At 43.7% G+C, this 20,541-nt stretch overlaps 2 protein-coding genes across 5 annotated transcripts; both read left to right on the top strand.

The window, feature by feature from the left end:
- Positions 1-62: 62 nt before the first annotated feature.
- On the top strand, positions 63-11,890 carry MFN2 (mitofusin 2). Of its 2 annotated transcripts, none has more exons than XM_021547201.2 (19): positions 63-133; positions 500-632; positions 1,142-1,320; positions 1,995-2,130; positions 2,483-2,645; positions 3,148-3,272; positions 3,568-3,676; positions 3,769-3,876; positions 4,264-4,417; positions 4,657-4,724; positions 4,879-5,000; positions 5,314-5,440; positions 5,612-5,716; positions 6,121-6,223; positions 6,864-7,084; positions 7,223-7,372; positions 7,625-7,821; positions 8,183-8,317; positions 8,953-11,890. In XM_021547201.2, the coding sequence occupies exons 3-19, from the start codon at positions 1,146-1,148 to the stop codon at positions 9,020-9,022; spliced, it is 2,268 nt and encodes a 755-aa protein (XP_021402876.1). In that variant the 5' UTR covers positions 63-133; positions 500-632; positions 1,142-1,145; the 3' UTR covers positions 9,023-11,890. The 2 variants fall into 2 exon arrangements, with proteins under 2 accessions (XP_021402876.1, XP_021402875.1); XM_021547200.2 differs by having other exon boundaries at positions 74-251.
- An 894-nt stretch (positions 11,891-12,784) lies between these two features.
- MIIP (migration and invasion inhibitory protein) lies at positions 12,785-20,108 on the top strand. 3 transcript variants are annotated; one of them, XM_021547207.3, is made up of 11 exons: positions 12,786-13,045; positions 14,010-14,146; positions 14,258-14,429; positions 14,956-15,423; positions 16,064-16,166; positions 16,604-16,715; positions 16,925-16,989; positions 17,424-17,553; positions 17,926-18,022; positions 18,781-18,888; positions 19,182-20,108. In XM_021547207.3, exons 3-11 carry the CDS (start codon positions 14,259-14,261, stop codon positions 19,329-19,331), a joined length of 1,404 nt encoding a protein of 467 aa, XP_021402882.2. In that variant the 5' UTR covers positions 12,786-13,045; positions 14,010-14,146; position 14,258; the 3' UTR covers positions 19,332-20,108. The 3 variants fall into 3 exon arrangements, with proteins under 3 accessions (XP_021402884.2, XP_021402882.2, XP_021402880.2); XM_021547209.3 differs by having other exon boundaries at positions 12,785-14,146; positions 14,959-15,423; XM_021547205.3 differs by having other exon boundaries at positions 12,786-14,146.
- Positions 20,109-20,541: the final 433 nt, after the last annotated feature.

Here is a 20,541-nt window from a genome sequence, read left to right as displayed (position 1 = left end):
GCCGCCGCCGCCCTCAGGCTCCGGAACTACAACTCCCAGCGTGCCCCGCGCGCGGCGCGCGGCGGTGACGCGCGCGGCCCGCGCCTCGCGGGCGGCGGGGTGACATGGCGGCTGTGGGGGAGCGGCCGTGAAGGTGAGCCACGGGCGGGGCCGGCCCGAGGGGACCTGGCAGCTGCTCCAGGCCGGCCCGCTCTCTCTGAGGGTCACCTCCGGAGGAGCAGAGACAGGGATAAGGATAAGGGCAGGGACGGGTGAGTGCGGGACCCTCTGGGGAAGGGTCCTGAGGGGGCGCGAGGCGGGCATGAGGGGTCCCTTCCCGCCCTTTTCTCTCCTCTGAGGGGGAGGCGGCGGCGGCGTCCGTCCGCCGCATTAACCCAGCGCATTCTCGGGGCAGCAGAGCCCAGAGCATCCCTGAGGCACACCGGGATGGCGGGGAGCAGAGCCCGTGACGGCGGAGCTCGGTAGCCTGTGTCCGTCATCCGCGGTCACTCTGCCACAGGGCCGGAGACCGGCTGGACTCGGCGTCGCTGAAGGGGCTGCGGCCGGAAGGCAGGGAAGGCTGCTGTCATTTGTCTTCGAGAGGGCCTCAAGCTGGCCATGCGTGACTTGTGAAAACGTAACTCATCCTGAAAGTAAGCAGAGGATGGGGAGGGGTGATCACTGCTAGCCTGTTTATTGGAAGGGAGAAAGAAAGAGTTTTGGGTTATTTATTTTTTTTTTCTGATGCATGAGTTGTATAAAGTGGAACAATTTGTGAAAGAAAGAAGATAGTCCTTAAAATTCATATTTATCTAATTCTTGTAAAGATGCTTGGTTGGATCACAGAATCATGGAATGGTTTGTGTTGGAAAGGGCCTTATAGATTATCCAGTTTCACCCCCTGCTGTGGGCAGGGGCACGTTCTGCCAAACGTGGATCAAGTCCTGTCCAACCTGGCCTTGAACACTTCCAGGGATGGGGCAGCCACAGCTTCTCTGTACAACCAGGGCCTCCCCACCCTCACAGGGAAGAATTTCTTCCCAATATCCCATCTCCTGCCCTCTGTGAGTGGAAAGCCTTTGCCCTGTGTCCTGTCACTACACCCTCTTGGATAGATGTTGACACTTGGTGACACTGCTCTTTGCTGGATTTTTCCCTGTAGCGCAATGTCCCTGTTGTTTACTCGTTCCAACTCAATAGTTGCAGTGAAGAAGGATAAAAGACACATGGCTGAGGTAAATGCTTCTCCACTTAAACATTTTGTCACTGCAAAGAAGAAAATCAATGGTATCTTTGAACAGTTGGCTGCGTACATCAATGAGAGCTCCTTGTTCCTAGAAGGTAATTTGAGTTCTTGAACTATGAGTGCTCTACCTACATGTGAATTCCCCCAGAATATGCACCAACCCCCTCAATCAGTTAAACAGCACTGCTAAATCTGTGTTTATTTAGACATGCACGTCAGTTTATGCATTCATGTTTGTAAGAAAAACCAAAAATTATTTTGTTCGATTTGTGTGGAGTTCAGGTTCATATTTTGAAGATGAGAAGTTCATGCATGTTAAGAATCTGAGCTAGTTAGGGAGCTATGCTTGGTGTTTATGTTTGGGAGATTTTTAATGAATGACACAACTCCAGTAGGTATTTTTTGCCTATAATCCTTTCAATATTCTTGCCTGAACAGATCATTGTGACTGACATGTAACATACGCCAGTAATTGGCTTTAACAGCTTAAGGCACACACAGGTTTTACCTCTAAGGGTGCTGGAATGTTTCCAGTGTTGCCTGTTCTGTTCAAGGCAGTCCCAAGGGTGAACAGTTATGAGATACACAAAAGCATCCAGTTGATAAATCCTCATGTAAAATTACTTCAGGGTGTAATTGCCTATGTCAAGAACACCCATGTAAGCTGTGGGACACAGATGTTAGCTGATAGCATTACAGAGAGGGGTTTCACCCAGGTCTGACCCACATGGCTTCTGGCATTCAGAGACATGATCTATTTTGATTTTAGAAACACACAAGAATGCAGAGCTTGATCCTGTCACCACAGAAGAGCAGGTACTGGAAGTCAAAGGCTACCTGTCAAAAGTCAGCGGTATTAGTGAAGTGTTGGCAAGACGACATATGAAAGTTGCTTTTTTTGGGAGGTGAGTCACATGCTTGTGTTGCCTACGCTCCCCATTCGGCAAAGCATTTGAGTATTGTAGCAAGTAAAAAACATTTATATAAACATTAGTGCTTTAGCTTTTGCTTGCAATGTCCGTGTCCCTGATACAGGTGCTCTTGTAAACTGGAAGCGGGTATTGTATGACATAATTCTTCAATTTGAAGAATTCTTTAAACAGGGAAATAGAAAAGTCTTTTCGCAGGTTGCTTCTAGCAGCTAAATTGTTAATGGCTCTGGTACAACTTGGCTGCAGCAAACTTGCTTTTTGTAATATTGAAATGAGCACACCTGGTTCTTGGAAGCCTGAAACACTGTCCTTAATGTGACTGCAGGACAAGCAATGGGAAGAGCACAGTGATAAATGCCATGCTGTGGGACAAAGTTCTTCCTTCAGGAATTGGCCACACCACTAATTGCTTCTTGCGTGTAGAAGGGACAGATGGACATGAGGCTTTCCTGCTAACTGAAGGTTCAGAGGAAAAGAAGAGTGTTAAGGTACAATTTCCTTAAACATAAGGTTAAGGATAAGAGCTCTTCAGAAATGTCAGAAAAGGAAAGAAAAAAAATGTCATACTTAAGGATTCTACTCATTAAAGGAGTGAAGATGACGAATGAGTCTTTGTTAGATGCAGGAAATAAGGAATGAAGCAAGTTGCAGAATGAGGACTTGTTTGTTTTATGGAAGAGATGGTATGTTGTATTTGTTAGTGATAGCAGGGAACAATGACTCGGGAAGTTCTGAGCTTTGTATAACTGACATGGTAATTCCTGGTAATTCCTCAGTAGCCTTTCCTGACAGTAGCCTCTCTCCTAAACTCTCACTAGCAGTTGCCTTTTTACTAGGACACTCAAGAAGGTTTTATCTGGAAAACATTCCAGAGAGAAAATAATTTCAACTTGGGCTTTATCTCAAATTATTTGTGAACAGCTCTGAATGGAGGATAATTGTGTTAGTGGGTCTTAGCATACAGGAAATGTTATTTCCATCTCTTTGTAGACTGTAAACCAGCTGGCTCATGCCCTTCATCAGGATGAACATCTGAATGCTGGCAGCCTAGTCAGTGTAATGTGGCCCAATTCCAAATGTTCTCTCTTAAAGGACGACCTGGTGCTGATGGACAGGTGAGAAATAACTTTCTTTCCTTTCCTGCTTATCACAGACTAATTATGGAAATGTTTTCTAGTACATATTTAACAAACCTCAGGGGAATTGACCCTGTAGTGACCAAAGTCCCTTGCTGCAATTAACAGTGCGATTTTCTTGGTCATTACTTCCTTTTAGCTTGTACTCTGTCACCTCAGGGCAGTGTAGGTCAGACATGGGATATTAATGCTCTGAAAAGCTCTTATTAACTTCTTAAATTCTGTCTTTGCTGTATTCACAGCACAGTAATATCTCATTTCTCTTTGTTTCTAGCCCTGGCATTGATGTAACCACAGAGCTGGACAGCTGGATAGACAAATTCTGTCTTGATGCTGATGTATTTGTCCTGGTGGCAAATTCTGAATCAACATTGATGCAAACTGTATGTGCAACTCCACTTGTTCAATGAGTTTGGCTAAAGGTTAAAAATATTTGACATATTAATTTAAAGAGGTTTTGTTTCATTTTCCTTAGGAGAAGCAGTTCTTTCACAAGGTGAATGAACGTCTATCTCGACCCAATATATTTATTTTAAATAACCGTTGGGATGCATCTGCCTCTGAACCAGAATACATGGAAGAGGTTTGTGATGTGTTTAAACTACTTCTCTTTGCATGGATATTATGGAGTCTGTTTTGACTCTGGTCCTTGGGGATACAATCAGTGCTATGTGATGATTTTACAGGTTGGATTTTTATCACCATATTGTGGAGACTAGAGAGAACATAGACTAGTGATCAGGACATGACTCTTGACATTTCTGAGCAGGGAATCAAGGTCTCACAGGGCACCTTTGAAGTTAGATACTTTAGAAAACCTCTGGAAAATTCCATTAAATAGCAACATTTTATTTTCATGCTTTTTTGGTGGCTTAGACCAGCAGAGGGCATTTGGGTGCCTGGTCTAACCTTTCAGAGGTGGATAATGTGGATTTAACTGCATGTGTGGTTTATCGTGGTTACCCCTCAGGTGCGCCGGCAGCACATGGAGCGCTGCACTGGGTTCCTGGTGGATGAGCTGGGTGTGGTGGATCGAGCCCAGGCAGGGGATCGGATTTTCTTTGTGTCTGCAAAAGAAGTGCTGAATGCCAGGATTCAGAAGGCTCAGGGGATGCCAGAAGGAGGTGAGGAAAGCTAGCAGAAACTTTCTATTGACTTAGGCATGAAAATAGAGAGCATCTTGTTTCAAAAAATGTATAAAATTGGGTTAGGCCAAATTATTAATAAGGCAATCACAGCGGAAGGGGTGACTTAGTAGCACTTTTACATTGGGTTCAGTGTAAAGCAAGAGCATTTCCTGATGTCCAACCTCTGATTGCTTTCTCAAAATTTAAGTGGTTGTTTTGTGCGTTCCTTCTCTCAGGTGGAGCATTGGCAGATGGATTTCAAGTAAGAATGCTTGAATTTCAAAGCTTCGAGAGAAGGTTTGAGGTGAGCATTATGTATGCCAATGTTTTGGTCAGATTTTACTCCTGTAAGACTGGCATTCATGGGGGCACCTTTTGGAAATAGGTTGTACAGGAAGGAGAAATTGTGTCAGTATAGTTCTGCCTGCTGCTAATCTTGGGCTGCCTTTTGTACACAGGAATGTATCTCACAGTCAGCAGTAAAAACAAAATTTGAGCAGCATACGGTGAGAGCAAAGCAGATTGCGGAAGATGTTCGTCTCATCATGGACTCCGTGCATGTTGCTGCCCAGGAACAGAGGTGAGAACTGTGCTGGTGCTTGTTTAACTGAAGTTTGTATTCTGGGAGAGATGTAAGGGAACCTGAGCATTTGAAATGCAAAGCAGAATACAGCATGTTTGAGAGCAGGAAGGACATGTATTGGTGGTCTTGCTTCTAGTGAATTATGGAAGTATTGGGAAAGGACCTGTGCCATGACTGTGTAATGCATTGCAGATACTTACATGTTTGGTTACTGGACAGGAAAATCTGTCTTACTTCTGGAATTCAAATATATTTATAGATCAAAAATGCATTTATGTGGCATTTTGAAGGACAGGGTTTTTTTCACCAGAGTTTACTGTCTGGAAATGCGTGAGGAACGTCAGGATCGTCTAGGGTTTATTGACAAACAGCTGGAGCTCCTTACTCAAGACTACAAGCGGAAAATCAAACAAATCACCGAAGAGGTGGAGAGGCAGGTAGGGAGGAGTGTCTGTGGAAAACTGGATTGTCTGAAACAGCTACCAGTATGGTGGGGAAAATGTGCAGTGCTGACAAAGCTTTGAAGTACTAAAAATGTGGGAGATACATATGGGAAGAGGAGAAAAGCTGTCAGAAGCTCTATTTTCTCTTCTGTGCTGTTTCTCTAGGTGTCAAATGCAATGGCAGAAGAAATTAGACGGCTCTCAGTGTTGGTAGATGAATACCAAGCAGACTTCCATCCATCTCAAGTAGTTCTTAAAGTGTACAAGAGTGTAAGTCATGTTTGCTTAAGCAATTTAAGAGACCTTTTTTAGCTCTGAGTAATTATGCCAGCCTATTGTTAGACATCTCCGTCTTCCAGTTAGGATATGAGCTAAAGCTTTAGTTTTTTAATGATCTCAATAATAAATTGATACATGTTATATCATATTATATAGATTGAACAGAACATTCCCTGAACTAAAGAGTCTTGTGTGAGATTTCTTTTTTTAATTTGCCTTTTCATCCCCTTCACTGAAAACTGGGGGGAGGTATGAAATTAATGTTAGAACACTGGGCAGACAGATTGTGTGCTCCTGTTTTGGGAGGGTCTTTTTAACTAGCAAGCTCTAGCACCTTCAGCCTGCATCTTAGCTATGTTTATTCTCATCTTAATAATCCTTTTTTTGTTTGTCAGGAGCTGCATAAGCACATTGAGGAGGGCCTGGGCCGTAACATGTCAGATCGTTGCTCCAGTGCTATCACAACTTCCTTGCAGACAATGCAGCAAGAAATGATAGGTCAGTTCTACAGGCAATATTTCCCTTTCTTTTCTCTTGAATTGCAATGTGAAGTAACTAGGTAGATGTTCTGGGTTTCTCATTAATCCAGTGGCTGATGTGCAGCTGACACCATCTTAGTTTCCATCTTGATGAGTAACGTTGTTGTGCAGAGATTCTGTCTCTGAACTTAAGCAGTGATTTCCTGATGAACATGTACAGTCACAATGTAATCCTTATGACAGACTGGAACTGTGGTGAAATTTGGGAGATTCTCACACCAAATCCTAATGAAATACAAAGTACTTGTAACTAGGTGCCTGTCTGAATATGGGACCGTAGTGCCTAAAGAACTGGGTTTCAGATTTTGTTTTCCAAGGTTTTGCTAATCTGTAAACTTTACCAGCTACCTCTAAGGATTTTGGAGGGTCCATGGAAAGATTTTCTCCTGGGTTGGTTTGAAGAAACAAGAATTGAATAATAATTGATGATGTATCTGTTACTTTGCAATATGCTTGGCTTATGAAATTTAACATACTAAGAAAACTGAGTGTAGAGGATGAAATAAGTCATTAGCACCCTGATTATAGACTACAAGACCAGTGAATTCTTGTGAACTCAACAGCCGTTTTTTGCGTGTTTTTGTTTTCTCTCTGTGTAGATGGTTTAAAACCCCTCCTCCCAGTCTCTGTGCGGGGGCAGATAGACATGTTAATTCCCCGGCAGTGCTTCATGCTCAGCTATGATCTGAACTGTGACAAGCTTTGTGCCGACTTCCAGGAGGACATAGAATTCCATTTCTCTCTTGGATGGACAATGCTGGTGAACAGATTTTTGGGACCAAAGAATGGCCGTCGGGCCTTGATGGGCTATAATGACCAGGTAGAGCACCTCATTGAGTGTTTGGGGTAGATATTCATTATTTCAATGGCTGCTGAAGTTCCTTTGGTGGGAAGAGCAGCGATTCGCCTCCTTTTATTCTCTCCTTTGATTTTGTTTTGTCCCTGCTTTTTTAATTAGGTTCAGCGCCCTTTAACACCAGCAAATCCCAGTCTGCCTCCTTTGCCTCAGGGCTCTATGACCCAGGAAGAACTCATGGTGTCCATGGTGACTGGACTGGCCTCTTTAACCTCCCGAACTTCCATGGGGATCATCGTGGTTGGTGGTGTGGTATGTGTGCATTCTAGGTAGCATTTTTATAACTTAAGTTGGAACACTGATGTCAAAAGCACTTGCACTGCCGAATCCTGTAGATATTTGCTATTGACAGATAGGTGATAGGAAATAGAAAACCTATTTTCTCCTTTGATCTTCCATTTGTGTATAGTGAGCTGATTTTGCAATGCTCTGTGCACCATTGTTGGGGTGAAGATCAGTGTGAGATGATGACCGTGTAATTTGTTGATCCTTGTGCTGCTGCAGGTCTGGAAGGCCGTGGGCTGGAGGCTGATTGCTCTCTCCTTTGGCCTTTATGGGCTGCTCTATGTGTACGAGCGCCTCACCTGGACCACCAAGGCGAAGGAGAGAGCGTTCAAGCGGCAGTTCGTGGAGTACGCCGGGGAGAAGCTGCAGCTCATCGTCAGCTACACGGGCTCCAACTGCAGCCACCAGGTCCAGCAGTGAGTTCCCTATGTTCAGCTAACGCCTTATGGGAATTCTGTTGTTTAGGGTCTTTTATTTTTACCTTGTTAAAAATAAGGTAACTTCATGCTGAATTCCAGATTTTAAAAAACGTAATGACGCATGTTTTGTAATAACATTACTTTTATTTTGAATATGTAGTGTTTGGGCGCTGTTAGGTATTAGTCTTAATATACTTCCATGTCTCAAATCAAAATGCTCTGATATATTCTTGTGCAGAAGTGGAAAGATGAGTGTCTCAGTCACAATACCATTATCCCTATACATGAAAGGGATTTATTCCTTGAATGTGCTGCTTGATCTTACTTTCCGTCATACTCAACTCTTCTTGTTTCATAGAGAGCTTGCTGGAACGTTTGCTCATTTGTGTCAGCAAGTGGATGTCACACGGGAGAACCTTGAGCAAGAAATTTCTGCCATGAATAAAAAAATAGAAGTTTTGGATTCACTGCAGAGCAAAGCAAAACTGCTCAGGTGAGATTTGATTGTTCCATACACTTGTTTTTCATGTGATTGCCCCAGGATGTTCATATGAGCTGTAGCTTAGAGTTCATTTTGTCTTTATCATAGCACTTGATGTGCAGATACCAGCACTTTTCCCTACCAAGTCATGTTCCCTTTCACTAGGTACTTTCCTGTGGACTGTTGACAGTCATTTAAAGCTTCTGTCTCACAAAGCACTTTTTTCTTCCTGTTTTTTATTTTTTTGGAATTACAGTTCTTCCTATTTATGAAAATACACAGTCTTCCACTCCTACAAACTTCTTTAGGCCCTTATAAAATTATGCAAAAAGTCTTGCCTTCACCTTTGTACTCAGTTGTCTGCTGCTTTCTTTACCCTGCAGAGGATGTTGGGAGGACTTTTTCAAACATACCTTACCTACACAGTAAGGCCAATGTGAAGTTGTGTCCCAAATCTCTGTTTAAACCTCAAAGCTTAGGGACTGAGAGCAGGGAAGCATTTTTGACTGCAAAGGAACGCCAGCAGCCTTTTGGAATGAACCTCTGGCACTCCATGCCTTGCTGTATACTCATTTTTGCTGCACTTCTTTCTGACTGGCTTTAGAAGAGCTGTTTCATTCACCTAACAAACCTTTGTGTCCTTGCAGGAACAAAGCAGGTTGGCTTGACAGCGAGCTCAACATGTTCACACATCAGTATCTGCAGCAAAGCAGATAGTGTGAGAAAAAGAGAAAAACAACAGTTTCCCTTCAGTGCTCTCTTAATTACTGCAGAGAACATGGTGGGTGATGGAATTCTCTAAAGGGAATGAGCAAGAACATATTGCTGTGTTTCCAGTTGCTGTGTGAACAGTAGGATTCTGCTTCCCTGTTCTGTGTCCCACCTCTAAACACTACTTGTTAATAACTCTTCTTTTTCCTTGTGAGACCAGGTTACTTCAGGAGGAGTGTGTGCTATATACATTTACAGGGGGCTTTTACTGTACTTCATTTTGCTTTAAACAAAGCAATCAAGCAAATGTTTATCAGGTTAAAAGTTATTCTGATACATCTTTATTGAGTAATTTGTTTTACTTCATAAAGATAACTTTTGACTTCCAAGCCCCAGGTTGACGTATGTGTGACAAGCAGCTGGTTGACTAAACACAAATCACACACACACAGACATGATGGTGGTTTCACAAAGCATTTGTAGCCCACACAGGCTTGTCTCTGAGGTTAACATTCCGTTATTCTAGAACATAACAGAAAATCACAATGTCCCTGCATAGAAAGGTTTATTGCTCTCAGGATGCTTAAAACCTGTGAACAAAACCCAGTTCTCCTCTGGAGCAAGAGGGATTAAGATTTTCTTTGGTAAGCTTAGTGATATGGAGTTAGTTTCTTCCTCTTAAGAGCTCTTTAATAACACAGTCCAGCCCATTTCCTGTCGTGGACACGTAGTTTGCAAAGACAGAACGAGTTCTGGCGAAGGAGATAGTGCTGATAATTTGGCAGCTTGTTGAAGAAGAAAACTAGGAAAGAGAAGCCAGTTGACACAATGTAAAGCACTGCATGATGAGCTCAGCTGATGAATGTGGGTTTTTTTTGGAAAAGCACAGCTGTCTTTCTGGAAGCAGGCCTGTGGAATTCCCTTACCACTATGTGGCCACAAGAACAGCATGTGGATTACACGCTGTAAGAGATGTTGCTTCATGTAGAGTTCCCACATGATGTTACAGTCTGGGCAGCAATAGGATTTGGTATGTTTTCTCTTCTGTTAAAAGTATCACGACATGCTGGCAAGTACAGCTCCTGTGGGGTGGGGGGAGTTGTGGCTCTTGTAGTTGATGCCAGGGCAAGAATGGCTTAAAGCAACTTAGTTTTTAAAATACATTATTTATTTGCAAGTACATTAAATTAATTGTTGAGTTTTGCCCTGATGCATTTAGAATATAATATTTGGGAATTGTAAGGACTTGAGTCTTTTCCAGTTGGAATTGACAAATAAAAAAGTCTGGCTGATTTTAGGAGCCTTAAGGATTAAGTTCCTCTCCTGCAAGCTTCTTTTCTCCTTGTGGGTCAGTATTTTGCCACATGTTGGTTATAATCTTTTTGTTGCCAACAAAATGTCTGAGGAATCCAGATTCAGATCCTGTGGTTCTGAGGTTAGTGACAATCTGTATCTCTGCAGCATCACACACACAAAATACGTTCTGTCTTTGAGGAGGTCCCACCTGAATTCAGAGCTACTCAGCAGTGGGGTGTTTTTCATATTGACAAAGAGATTTTTCCCTTGAAATGGCTTTAGGATTTCTCATTCATGATCAGGTGTAAATATATGGGCCTGTGATAAGTGCCATGTTTTTCAAATCATGGAAATTCCAGAAAGAAGCTGCCTGATACTTGAGGGAGTAAAAATAGTGAAATGTCAGTAAGTACTTCTTAGGTAAGGCTGTTCAGAGATTTGCAGAAAGACTTGAGGAATCTTGTTTGTGTATGACCTGGCAGTGAGACATCCCTAGAATGCAGAAGGGAAAAACTTTCCCTTCTAGTAGAAGGCTTTGACTCCAACTCAGACTGAAAAGCTGTTTCTATCAGAAGGTTTTTTTGACCTTGACTGGGTTCCTCAGGCATCCACCAGAATGAGAATGTAGATATGATCAAATTTGAGAACGAGCAAGGAAGAAATTAGAGTCCTTGCTTTTGGAAGTGTGTACTCTGAGCTTGTGGTGAAGTATATTGGAGTAAGTGGAATCATCTTGTCTTCTGCAGGTCTTGGTTGAATAAATTTAAATCTTTACTCTCTCCAGCTGTCACACACACAGCTATAATAAGCTATGTTCTGTTCTATTGAGTGAAAATACTAAGCATGTCCCTAATACACAAGGATATTGTCAATTCCAGGTCAAGGCAGAGGATGATGTTCTGCTGCTTAGTAGTGTAACCTCTTCATCAGGCCTTCAGGGGAAATCTGATAAATGAGCTGATCTTTAAGCCAAGTGTCTTATCTGTGAAGGGAAAAGAGATTGAATCTTAGAGCCCAGTGTCTTGCTGCTGTGTGCATGTCTGATGCTGCTCAGGCCTGGGTGCTGTTGGCATTCTCACTGCAGAACTCACTAACCCACAGAATGGGGGAAAGAACCACTTGAACTATTTCAGAAACAGAGCTGCTAACGTGAGTGTAACCCTTGTCCTGGAAGCCCAAGTGATCGTGAGTCAAACTTTTAACAGACAGGCCTATAAGCTGGATTCCTCTGAAACAAATTACAGCTGTACTTCTTTAATTGAGAGTGGTAGAGGAATGAACACTATCATGAGTTTGTTCTATTCTGATTTTTATAAAGAATGCTAAATTATTCCTTAAAACAGGTGATTCCAGGAACAGTCTTCCCTAAACTCCCATTAAAGAAGGTCAGCTGAATTCACTTTTATCTTATTGCTGCTACTTACTTTTCCTCTTGCATTATGTTGATGGAGCTCTTCAAAATACTCTTACCAGTGGGTTTTCTCTCTGCTGTATTTAAGGTGATAAATTTGCATGAGTTAGTCCTGTAACAGTGCTGTAAACAATGGAAACCAAAATAAAAATGAATTGGAAAAAACATTTCTTCTGATGTGTCCTGCATGTTGTGATACAGTTTCCCAGTGTAAGCAGTATCAGCTTACATCAGTATGTATAGCTTTGTTGCTTTGTGTTACTGAATTGCATGTGTGACACTAGTGACCTTTTTCTGTGTTTGAAAATTAACAAGGAGATCAATGATACTGAACTGCCTGATAGAAAGCTTTTAGTTGCACTAAAATTGTCAGTATTGAATCAATGATTTCTTGAGAATATTGCAGGAAACAATAGTGAGCAACTACTGAGTTGGCCTGAAACTCTGGTAGATCAGTATCCTCGGCCGGTAAGTTACATCGGGGAAGTCAAATTTCCCGTGACCAGTTTTCAAAACAACAACCGCGGGTGTTGTTTTGGGCGGGTCGCTCGGGGTACGCGTCCCTTCCGGCTCGGAGCGCCGCGGGCGGCCGGGGCTCGGTCCCGAGCGGCCGCCCCGCGCATGCCGGGAGGAGCGGCGGGGCGGGCAGCTCGAACGGCCGCCCGGGGAGTCCCGGCGGCTCCCGGAGCCGGGCGGGCATCCCCCGAGCCGGGCCGGCATCCCCGGAGCCGGGCCGGCATCCCCGGAACCGGGCCGGCATCCCCCGAGCCGGGCGGGCATCCCCCGGAGCCGGGCGGGCATCCCCGGAGCCGGGCCGGCATCCCCGCAGCGGCGGGGCCGGCATCCCCGGAGCCGGGCCGGCATCCCCGGAGCCGGGCCGGCATCCCCGCAGCCGGGCCGGCATCCCCGGAACCGGGCCGGCATCCCCGGAGCCGGGCCGGCATCCCCGGAACCGGGCCGGCATCCCCGCAGCGGCGGGGCCGGCGCAGGTGGGCCGGGAGCGCGGGGACTTGGAGCGCCGCGGGTTCCCGGCACTGCGAGGGAGGGAGGCAGGAAGGAAGGAAGGGTTCGCCGTTCTCTGCCCGCCTCCTGGGCAGGAAAGGGGAGTTTTACAGCGCTGTCCGCGCCGGAGCAGCGCGGAGTGTTGAACAGCTCGCAGGGAGGAGGGTTCTCGGCTCCCGAGACAACCGTTGTTCATTTCTAACTGCGGGAGGCGAAGCTCCTTTTCAAAAAGGTTTCAAATTACAGCACTTTCATAAACCAGAGCCCCCGGGCTTGGACGTGACGGACTTGTAGATTATGCCAAGAGTGGACGTCATCTGGTAAAACCCTTCCAGAAAGTCCCTTGACTGATGTTATTTTCCGAGTATTTGCTTTCTGATAAGCAATGATAAGTGCATGCTCATCAAATCTATTAGCTGTGTCCTGTGAAGGCTGTGAGAACTACATTTTTTTTTCAAATTATCTCAAATTTAGTGCCTCAACACGGATATCTATTTAAGTTTTGTAGTGCACCTCTCCCTTATTTTTTTGTAACAAAGAGATGTTGTAGTTTGTTGATTATTAGCACTGCTGTTGTATCACATATGCATTTGATTCCTCATGTCCAGTTGCCGAGGTAGCAGATGCAAAAACAAATTAGATGAGCTTTGCAGAAAGTTTTGGGGATCCTTTAGACCTAAAGGTCCCAGAGAAACACACAGTCTTCTTAAGAAGATAATTTATCAGTCTAGTCAAAAGCAGTGTGGGAGTTTAGGTTTTGGGTTTGCAGCTGCTTTATTTAAAAATCCACTTTCTGCAAATGTAGAGGAGCTTGTGATATTGTAAAGCTGTCGGACAGTGTGACAGCCTTTCAGTCAAACTAGCTTTTATTTATTTATCTGTTTATTAACTCCTTTTTATCTTCCACTTCTAATAAAAGGTAATCCCTTTGTGGGATTTAATTAATTTGTGGGATTGGAATTGCCTGAACTGTAGTTGTGAGTCATAGTTGAGCCTTTTGGAGCCTTCCTGCCCAGGGAACATGGAAGACAGCTTTGACTCTATATTTCTTTTGGGGGTAGCAGATATATTCACATTAATTAGTTATATTTTGAATTTATGAGCATCCTGGTGTTACCACAATATAAATTTAAATGCTTCAGAAGAACATTACAGCAGAATTGCATAAGTATATTGCATAAGGCTAAATAATAGCCTCTAAACCAAATGCCTCTTATTTAGCTTTTTGATGTGAGTTTTTCATGTTTATTATTTCCTCTGTCAGAGTTTCTTTTCTCTATTAAGTCAGCTCCCAGTTTCTGAGTGCAAAATATTTGGCAGTATATCCAAGAGGAGAGAAGCATTGGTGGTGCTGGTTCTGGGCATAAGGGGTTTTGAGACTGGCTGATTTCTCAGGAGCAAAAATCAACATTTCAACAGCTGTGAGTATTTTTTAGGAAAAGTCTCCTGAGAGTGTGTCTGCTTCTTTACTTAATGTGGTGAATTTATGTAGTTCACTCTTCTTCTGGGTTTACATTAAAATGTTTTTGTAGAATGGACTTAGAGCTCCTGAAGAGGCTGCGCCAGGCCAGCCAGGACCTTCTGCAAAGGCTGAGAATGAAGCAGGAGGAAATCAGAAAAGGACTTCCCAGCAAGCAACTCCTTCCAGCATCTCTTCATGGCAGTGCAGCTGCTGAGAGATGGACCCCCTTGCCCAGGAGAGTGGTATGTGCTAGAAATTCAGGGAAGAAAATGGGTCTCTGTGACAGACAGCAGCTCTGCCTATGGTGTGGTGTGGTCAAGGAGACATATGGACATGAAAGAGCTCTTAGAAATTGCTATGTGAAATATGCAGTCTGTTAGAAAAGTAGCTGTCCTTTGGTTATTGTTTGCTCTGTGGTCTCAATCTGTTCTCCTGGCAAAGGGTTTGGAGATCAGTTCCTGCCTAAGAAAGGCAAGTTCCTTCTTCTAAGATAGGAATGAGCATTGTGGAACAAAATCCTTTTGTTTCTTCTAAGCACTAGGGCTGAAATTTCAATGGTTCCTCAAATTGGGAAAAGCTGCATTTAGCTGGAAGTGGATCTCTTTCTTAGACTCTCCAGAACATAAGGATTTTTCTTTTTCCACCTTTAAAAGAATTCAAAAAAATGAACAGACTAGAATGAGAGTTTCATTTAATGAGTGAAATGTTCTTACAAAAGTTGTTTGTAGTCTGACTGATGATGTATGTTAAGATAGTCTGTCCTTACAGAAGGAAAATGAGGTCGATGCAGTAAAACCTACAGCTGACCCTGGAATAATGGTGTCTGTGGAGCCCAGAGCTGGCTCAGCCCTCAGTTCATCTCAGTCCAGCAACAGTGCCAGAGGGGTACAGCAACAACAAGTGAGCACACAGGAAGGAGCAGGTTTCCATTCCAGCTTTCCTGAGAAAGAGAAGAATGTTATGCCAGTGTCTGCAGTCATTACATGTGGCAGAGAAATCTCCAGCGTGGATGGGGATGGTGGTGCTCAAGGAAGTCCAAAGAAAGAATCCTTCTCCCTGGGACATGGAGAGGACAGAAAACAGCTTGCTCTGCTGCATGGTTCCCATGAGAGAAGTCATCTGGGGCCATCACTGAGCAGAGTGCAAAATAAAGAGACTAGTGAGCAGCATGTGGTCATCAGAGAGCCCCATATCCCTAAATCAATCTTGCTGATGTCTCAGTCCAAAGAGTTGAAGGTAAATATTAAACCAATGCTTTTCTTATTTTCCCAAGTCTACAGAATGATGAGGAGGAAAGGCCAGGAGAACACAACCTCCCCTGTTCCCACTGTGTAAATTGGGAGTTGGGCTCAGAACTCTTCCCAGCTATACCAGCCAGGGGCTGTTGGCAGTTTGTTCAGGCCCTGCTTTCCTTAGCCAGTGAACTGAAAGACCAGAAATCCATAACACTTCACTGTAAAGTGTTGTCTGTCTTTTGCATGTGCCATCCACACACTGAGGGAGACCAGGCAGGTGCAGTGCTGCTGTTCCACAGTTTGTCTCCTTAGGCATGAAGGGCTGTGATCATCCTCCAAGGCAGCACAGGTTGCCTCATCTTTGGCAGTGTGTGATGCAGCTCAGCATTTTGTTTAAAGCTCTGAAAAATCCTGCCTTGCTTGGGCAAGTCCCTGCCTCCTCTTTCTGTTTTATTTATTGACAAGACAAAGAGCTGGTGAGCAAATTACTGGTAGAGGCATAGCTGGAATCCAGTCTCAAACTGTCCCATCTAACTAAGCCACAGCTGTCCCATCTGAACAGCTTCCAGCTGTCTCCTCAGCTGTACCTTTGAATGTCCTGTCAGGTGATTAGGAAGTCTTTATGAATTGTTTTCTTTCAGAAGGAACCTCGTCATGTCACTTTTCAGCCTGATCCTGAAGAAGATGCCATACCTGTCAGCAGCTGGTCTGCCCGTCCTTTCCTGGGCTATGACTGGATTGCAGGTGAATCCTCACTCTAAAGCAAAGTTGTCAGTGTGATGTGGTGATATTTAGAGATAAAACACAGTTTATGACCCCTTTGAGGTGTGCTGGAAGTGCTGTCCTGGAGCCAGCGCAGCAGGCCCCAGCAAAGGGGCTGCAGCTTTTTCTGAGGCTCCTCTCCAGACTAGAGGTGATCTGTGCTTACCTGGAGTGGTGAAGTGGAGTGGTATGGGAATTCAGGCAGCAAAAGGCAAAGCCTAGTGAGGTCAGAAGGGATACCAAATACCTGGAGTGAACGAATGCAATAAGGGACCCAAACCACACAGTAAATCTCTGGCTTGACATGATGTTCTGCCCTTCTCATTATCATTATTTTGCTTTGACTGTATCTTGTGAGGCTTGCTTTAGTACTTTCCCAAATTTTGTAAATCATTCAACTTTTTCCTTGGTATTCTCAGGGCTTCTTGATACAAAGTCTTCAGTAACAGAAAAATCTGAGCAATACTTCGCTGAGCTGCAAGAGTTCCGACAGTCCAACAGAGAGACCTGTATTCATCAGCAGCATCTGGAGTAAGTGGGAATGGAGAACGGCTGAAGCAGCAATGTTCAATCCCTTAGTAATCCCTGTAGTAATGATAAACATAGTCTGATTGGAGCAGGACATTGCAAGCGTGGCTTTGAGGGTCTTTATCTCTCAGTTATGTGTGCTTGGAAAAGGCAGTGCTGTTCAGAGGGTCAGCCCCTGTGTCACTAACTGATTTTCTTGTGTGTTTCTCTAGGCCCAAGGCTCTGGACTGCACAGGTCCTGAAGAAGAACTGGATTTGATAACTGATTCTCATAAGTGTAAGATCATATTTCTTTCTAATGCAATTTCTGTGAATAAACAACTAAGCAGTCTTTACCTGTCATCCTGTGAGAGCACCACGTCATGCAAGACCAGCAAGAGTGTGTTATTTTCAGCTGCTGCTCTTCAACCAGATTGAACTTTCTACTCCAAAGATACTTTGAGTCTTCTAGGATCCACTCTCAGTGTCATTTTAATTTGTCAGGGTTTCTTGTAATTGGCTAATGTTCTGTTTCTGAATTGAAGAGATTGAAGTTTTGGTTTTGCTTTTTAGGAACTTACTTCGGGACAGGAAATGTATAGGATATTTCAGGAAAAGCAGCTCTTTTTATAGAATGCAGATGTGGCAGTGTGGTAGAAACAGCTTTTTTGGTTGGGTTCAGGCACCTTGTGACAAACAAGAGCTATGATGAAGGTTTGTTCCTCCGTGCAGGTTTTTACTGTTATGGATTAAACCAGCGCCTCTTTACTGTCCCTGTGGATTCAGAATCTGCCTGCCCTGTGTGTAAAATCCCACGTACACACCAGCCCCCAGGGACACTGGAGGAGCCAACCTATGTCAGGTAAATAAGAATTACTGCTTTGTAATGTGCACAACCCAAGGAAACAACAGAGAAGAAAATCTGATCAGGGGAAGGAAAAAAGAGCGTCCCAACAGTTCTATAGAAGGTTCCTGTTCTCAAGGCAGAGATCTCTTGCTTAAAAACTCTTTCCCAATCTTAAGCACAAACAGTCTTGAAATCAATGAGAAATGCAGGTTTTGTCTGAATTTGGTCCAGAATCTGAATGGACATGTGAAGTGTCTACTGTCCTAACCCAGAATGGTTCACTTGGTTCACTCTGGGGCTAGACCCTTGGATTCTGAGTGGGAAGGCATGCAGATTCCCTGTGCCTCGGCAGAGGTGTAGGCAGTTACTTCCCTTGTGTGGTTCCAGGGTCAGCATTCCCAGGTCTGCCCTTTTGCCAGCCTACAAGTACAAAGCCCATCGCAGGAGGAGCTTTGAGCCAGCAGATGATCTGGCACTGCCTTCGGTAAGTTCCTGTCTTCCTGTTGATGGCACAGCCCCAGGTGGTCCTTGCTTTATAGCAAGAAGGAAAGAGAATCTGGCAGAGTTTCCACTAAAATTTTTGATGTGCATCTGTAAGATAGCCAGAATGTCCTTTGTAGGTTCTGAGTTCATGCCTTTGTGTGTGAGATAAGATGTATGATGTATTTCCAATGCTTTACAGTGCACAAAAGAAAATGCCATGTGGAGATTTGGCTGACTTGTTTCAGGCATTGGCCTCTCAACACCATGAACCATAGCTAAGAGTAGCTGTGTTTGTTTCCACAGATGTTAAGGAGTCTGAAAGGCAGGTGTGTGTAAAGTATTCACAAAATCAGTAGTGGCAAGGGTGGATTTAAAGCTGCTGTTGTATGGCTGGTCCTGTATTCCAGCCAGTAGTCAATGCTGCAGGCAGTATTGTTAATTTAACCTAGCCCAGGCCTGGAGATTTCCAGGAAAGAGGTGGGAGGGAGCTTAGTTTGTGGTTTAGGGAACTGGATGAGTCAGTCGAGACCGGTTCAGAGGGGTCAGGTGCTTGAGTTGACAAAATGGGAAGTCAGTTTAGAAAGACGGAAGTTCTCCTTTATTTGAGATTTCATTTCTTTCCTGTTAGTCATATAAAACTCCTCAAAAAATAATAGATTAATTACTCACTTAAACCTCCCTGTGCAGAAGTTACTTCTAAACAATAACAGGGCCACAATAGATAAAAAAAGGGAAAAGGATTCTCATCTTTTTTCACAGCATTGCCTGGCTGGCTGGGAAAACATGGTTCCTTCCAGCAACACCCTGCTCAGCAGTTTGGATCTGCGAGCCTCTCTGGAAGAGAAGGCTTCTCCCTGTCCTCACCTGGTAAGCACAGCCTCACAAGTCCCAGGAGATGCTGAGAATTGCACAAATGGAAATTGCAGCCCCATCTCTAATGGGTGTGATTACTGGGGGCTGAGCAAACAGAAATTCCTGGAAGAGTATCTCCTTATCACTGCTGGGAAATGTTTTCCCTCTGCTAACTGGTGTGCACAGAGACAAAAGAGCAAATGGAGCTGAGTAAGAGGCAAAATCCTGTTCAGCTCACCAGTCTTCATCAAAATGGGAAAAGTCACTTTGGCATTCTTTGATTAACATCCTCTTTATTTGGATTCCAGGACTCGGTGTCCAGAGTGTCAGGAGAAGCCAGAACTGACAAGTTTCTACACCTGCCTCACTTGGCACACCTGAGGTGTAGCAGAGCAAACCCAGGCACCAGACAGCAGCTCTCAGTTCAGACCCCACTCCCTCAACACTCTGGATCATGACTTGATTGCCCTGGGGAAGGGATGGGCACAGCACGTGGAAACAACTCAGGAACAAAGCAATTTGGATAAAAATAACTCTTTGGACAGATTTTCCCCAGTTTTTGTAGTCGTGGGTGTATGTGAGCAGCCAATACACAGATCTGAGTTTGTACAGTCACTGTGTTCACTTCGCATTTTTTGCCTTTTACAGCTACTTCTGAGCAGCTGCATGAAGTGTCCCAGCTAGGGCTGGATAAAGTCATGTGTGCAGGATCATTAGTGCATCTGCCACCTCAGCTGAGTAACCAGCAGTGTAGCATAAACTCTGAATGCCAGGGTAAGGAACTGGCCTGTGAAGGGCCTGGCTCAGTGGAGTGAAACACTCCACTGTGTTTATACATATGTTTATTTCCAAATACTTGAAACATGGCACACAATCTTCTAGCGTGTTAAACTTGAGTCCCTCAATGATTTGTAAAAATTTTAAAAATCTAGTTTATTCTCAGTGCAATGTGTGTAGCTACAGAGTGTAGTACATCAGAGTAACTTTGAATGTGAAAAGAAAGTTAAAATGAGATTTTATTCATCAATGAGCTAGATAATGCCTTAAAATGGTTGCATATTTTGCTTACCTCTACTTTTCCAAGTTTTCTGGAGATAAACCAAAAAAGCATTTTAGAATTTTTAAACTGTATTAAAACAAACTACTTCACATAGTGTGATTTGTCTGAACCTTATAGACCAGTCTTACTTTCCGTGTCTGAAAACAATAAAACTGATGTTTTATTTTGCTTTGAATTTTCTGAAACAGAAATTCCTGCCTCAAATGTATTTTAGGGAGCTAACTTGAGAGAATGAATTTGGTTTGTGCAGCTTCCTGGCATTCACTTACTTTTATATGAAATACATTATTTATTAAATGCATGAATAGACTTTTTTAAACAAGGAGAGGAATATTGCAAGCATGACTTAGCTTGACTTTAGCTTTGGGTTATGTATCTGTAGGCCCTACTGAACGGAATCGGTCACATAATTTCCATTATTGGAAATACTAATTTAAAAATAAAATAATCCAGTGGCTATAGAACACTAGGTGCTGAATTTTATACCAAACAGGGCAAATTTAACATTTTTACTACCTTACCTTCAAACTCAAGACATCATAAACCTTAATTTATCCTGAAATAAATTACAGCAAGCCTGTTCCACGCTACAGAGAAAAGGTCATGCT

Source organism: Lonchura striata, chromosome 24, assembly GCF_046129695.1.
Source record: "Lonchura striata isolate bLonStr1 chromosome 24, bLonStr1.mat, whole genome shotgun sequence".
NCBI lineage: Eukaryota > Metazoa > Chordata > Aves > Passeriformes > Estrildidae > Lonchura > Lonchura striata.
This window is presented reverse-complemented; position numbering and strand designations above follow the sequence as displayed.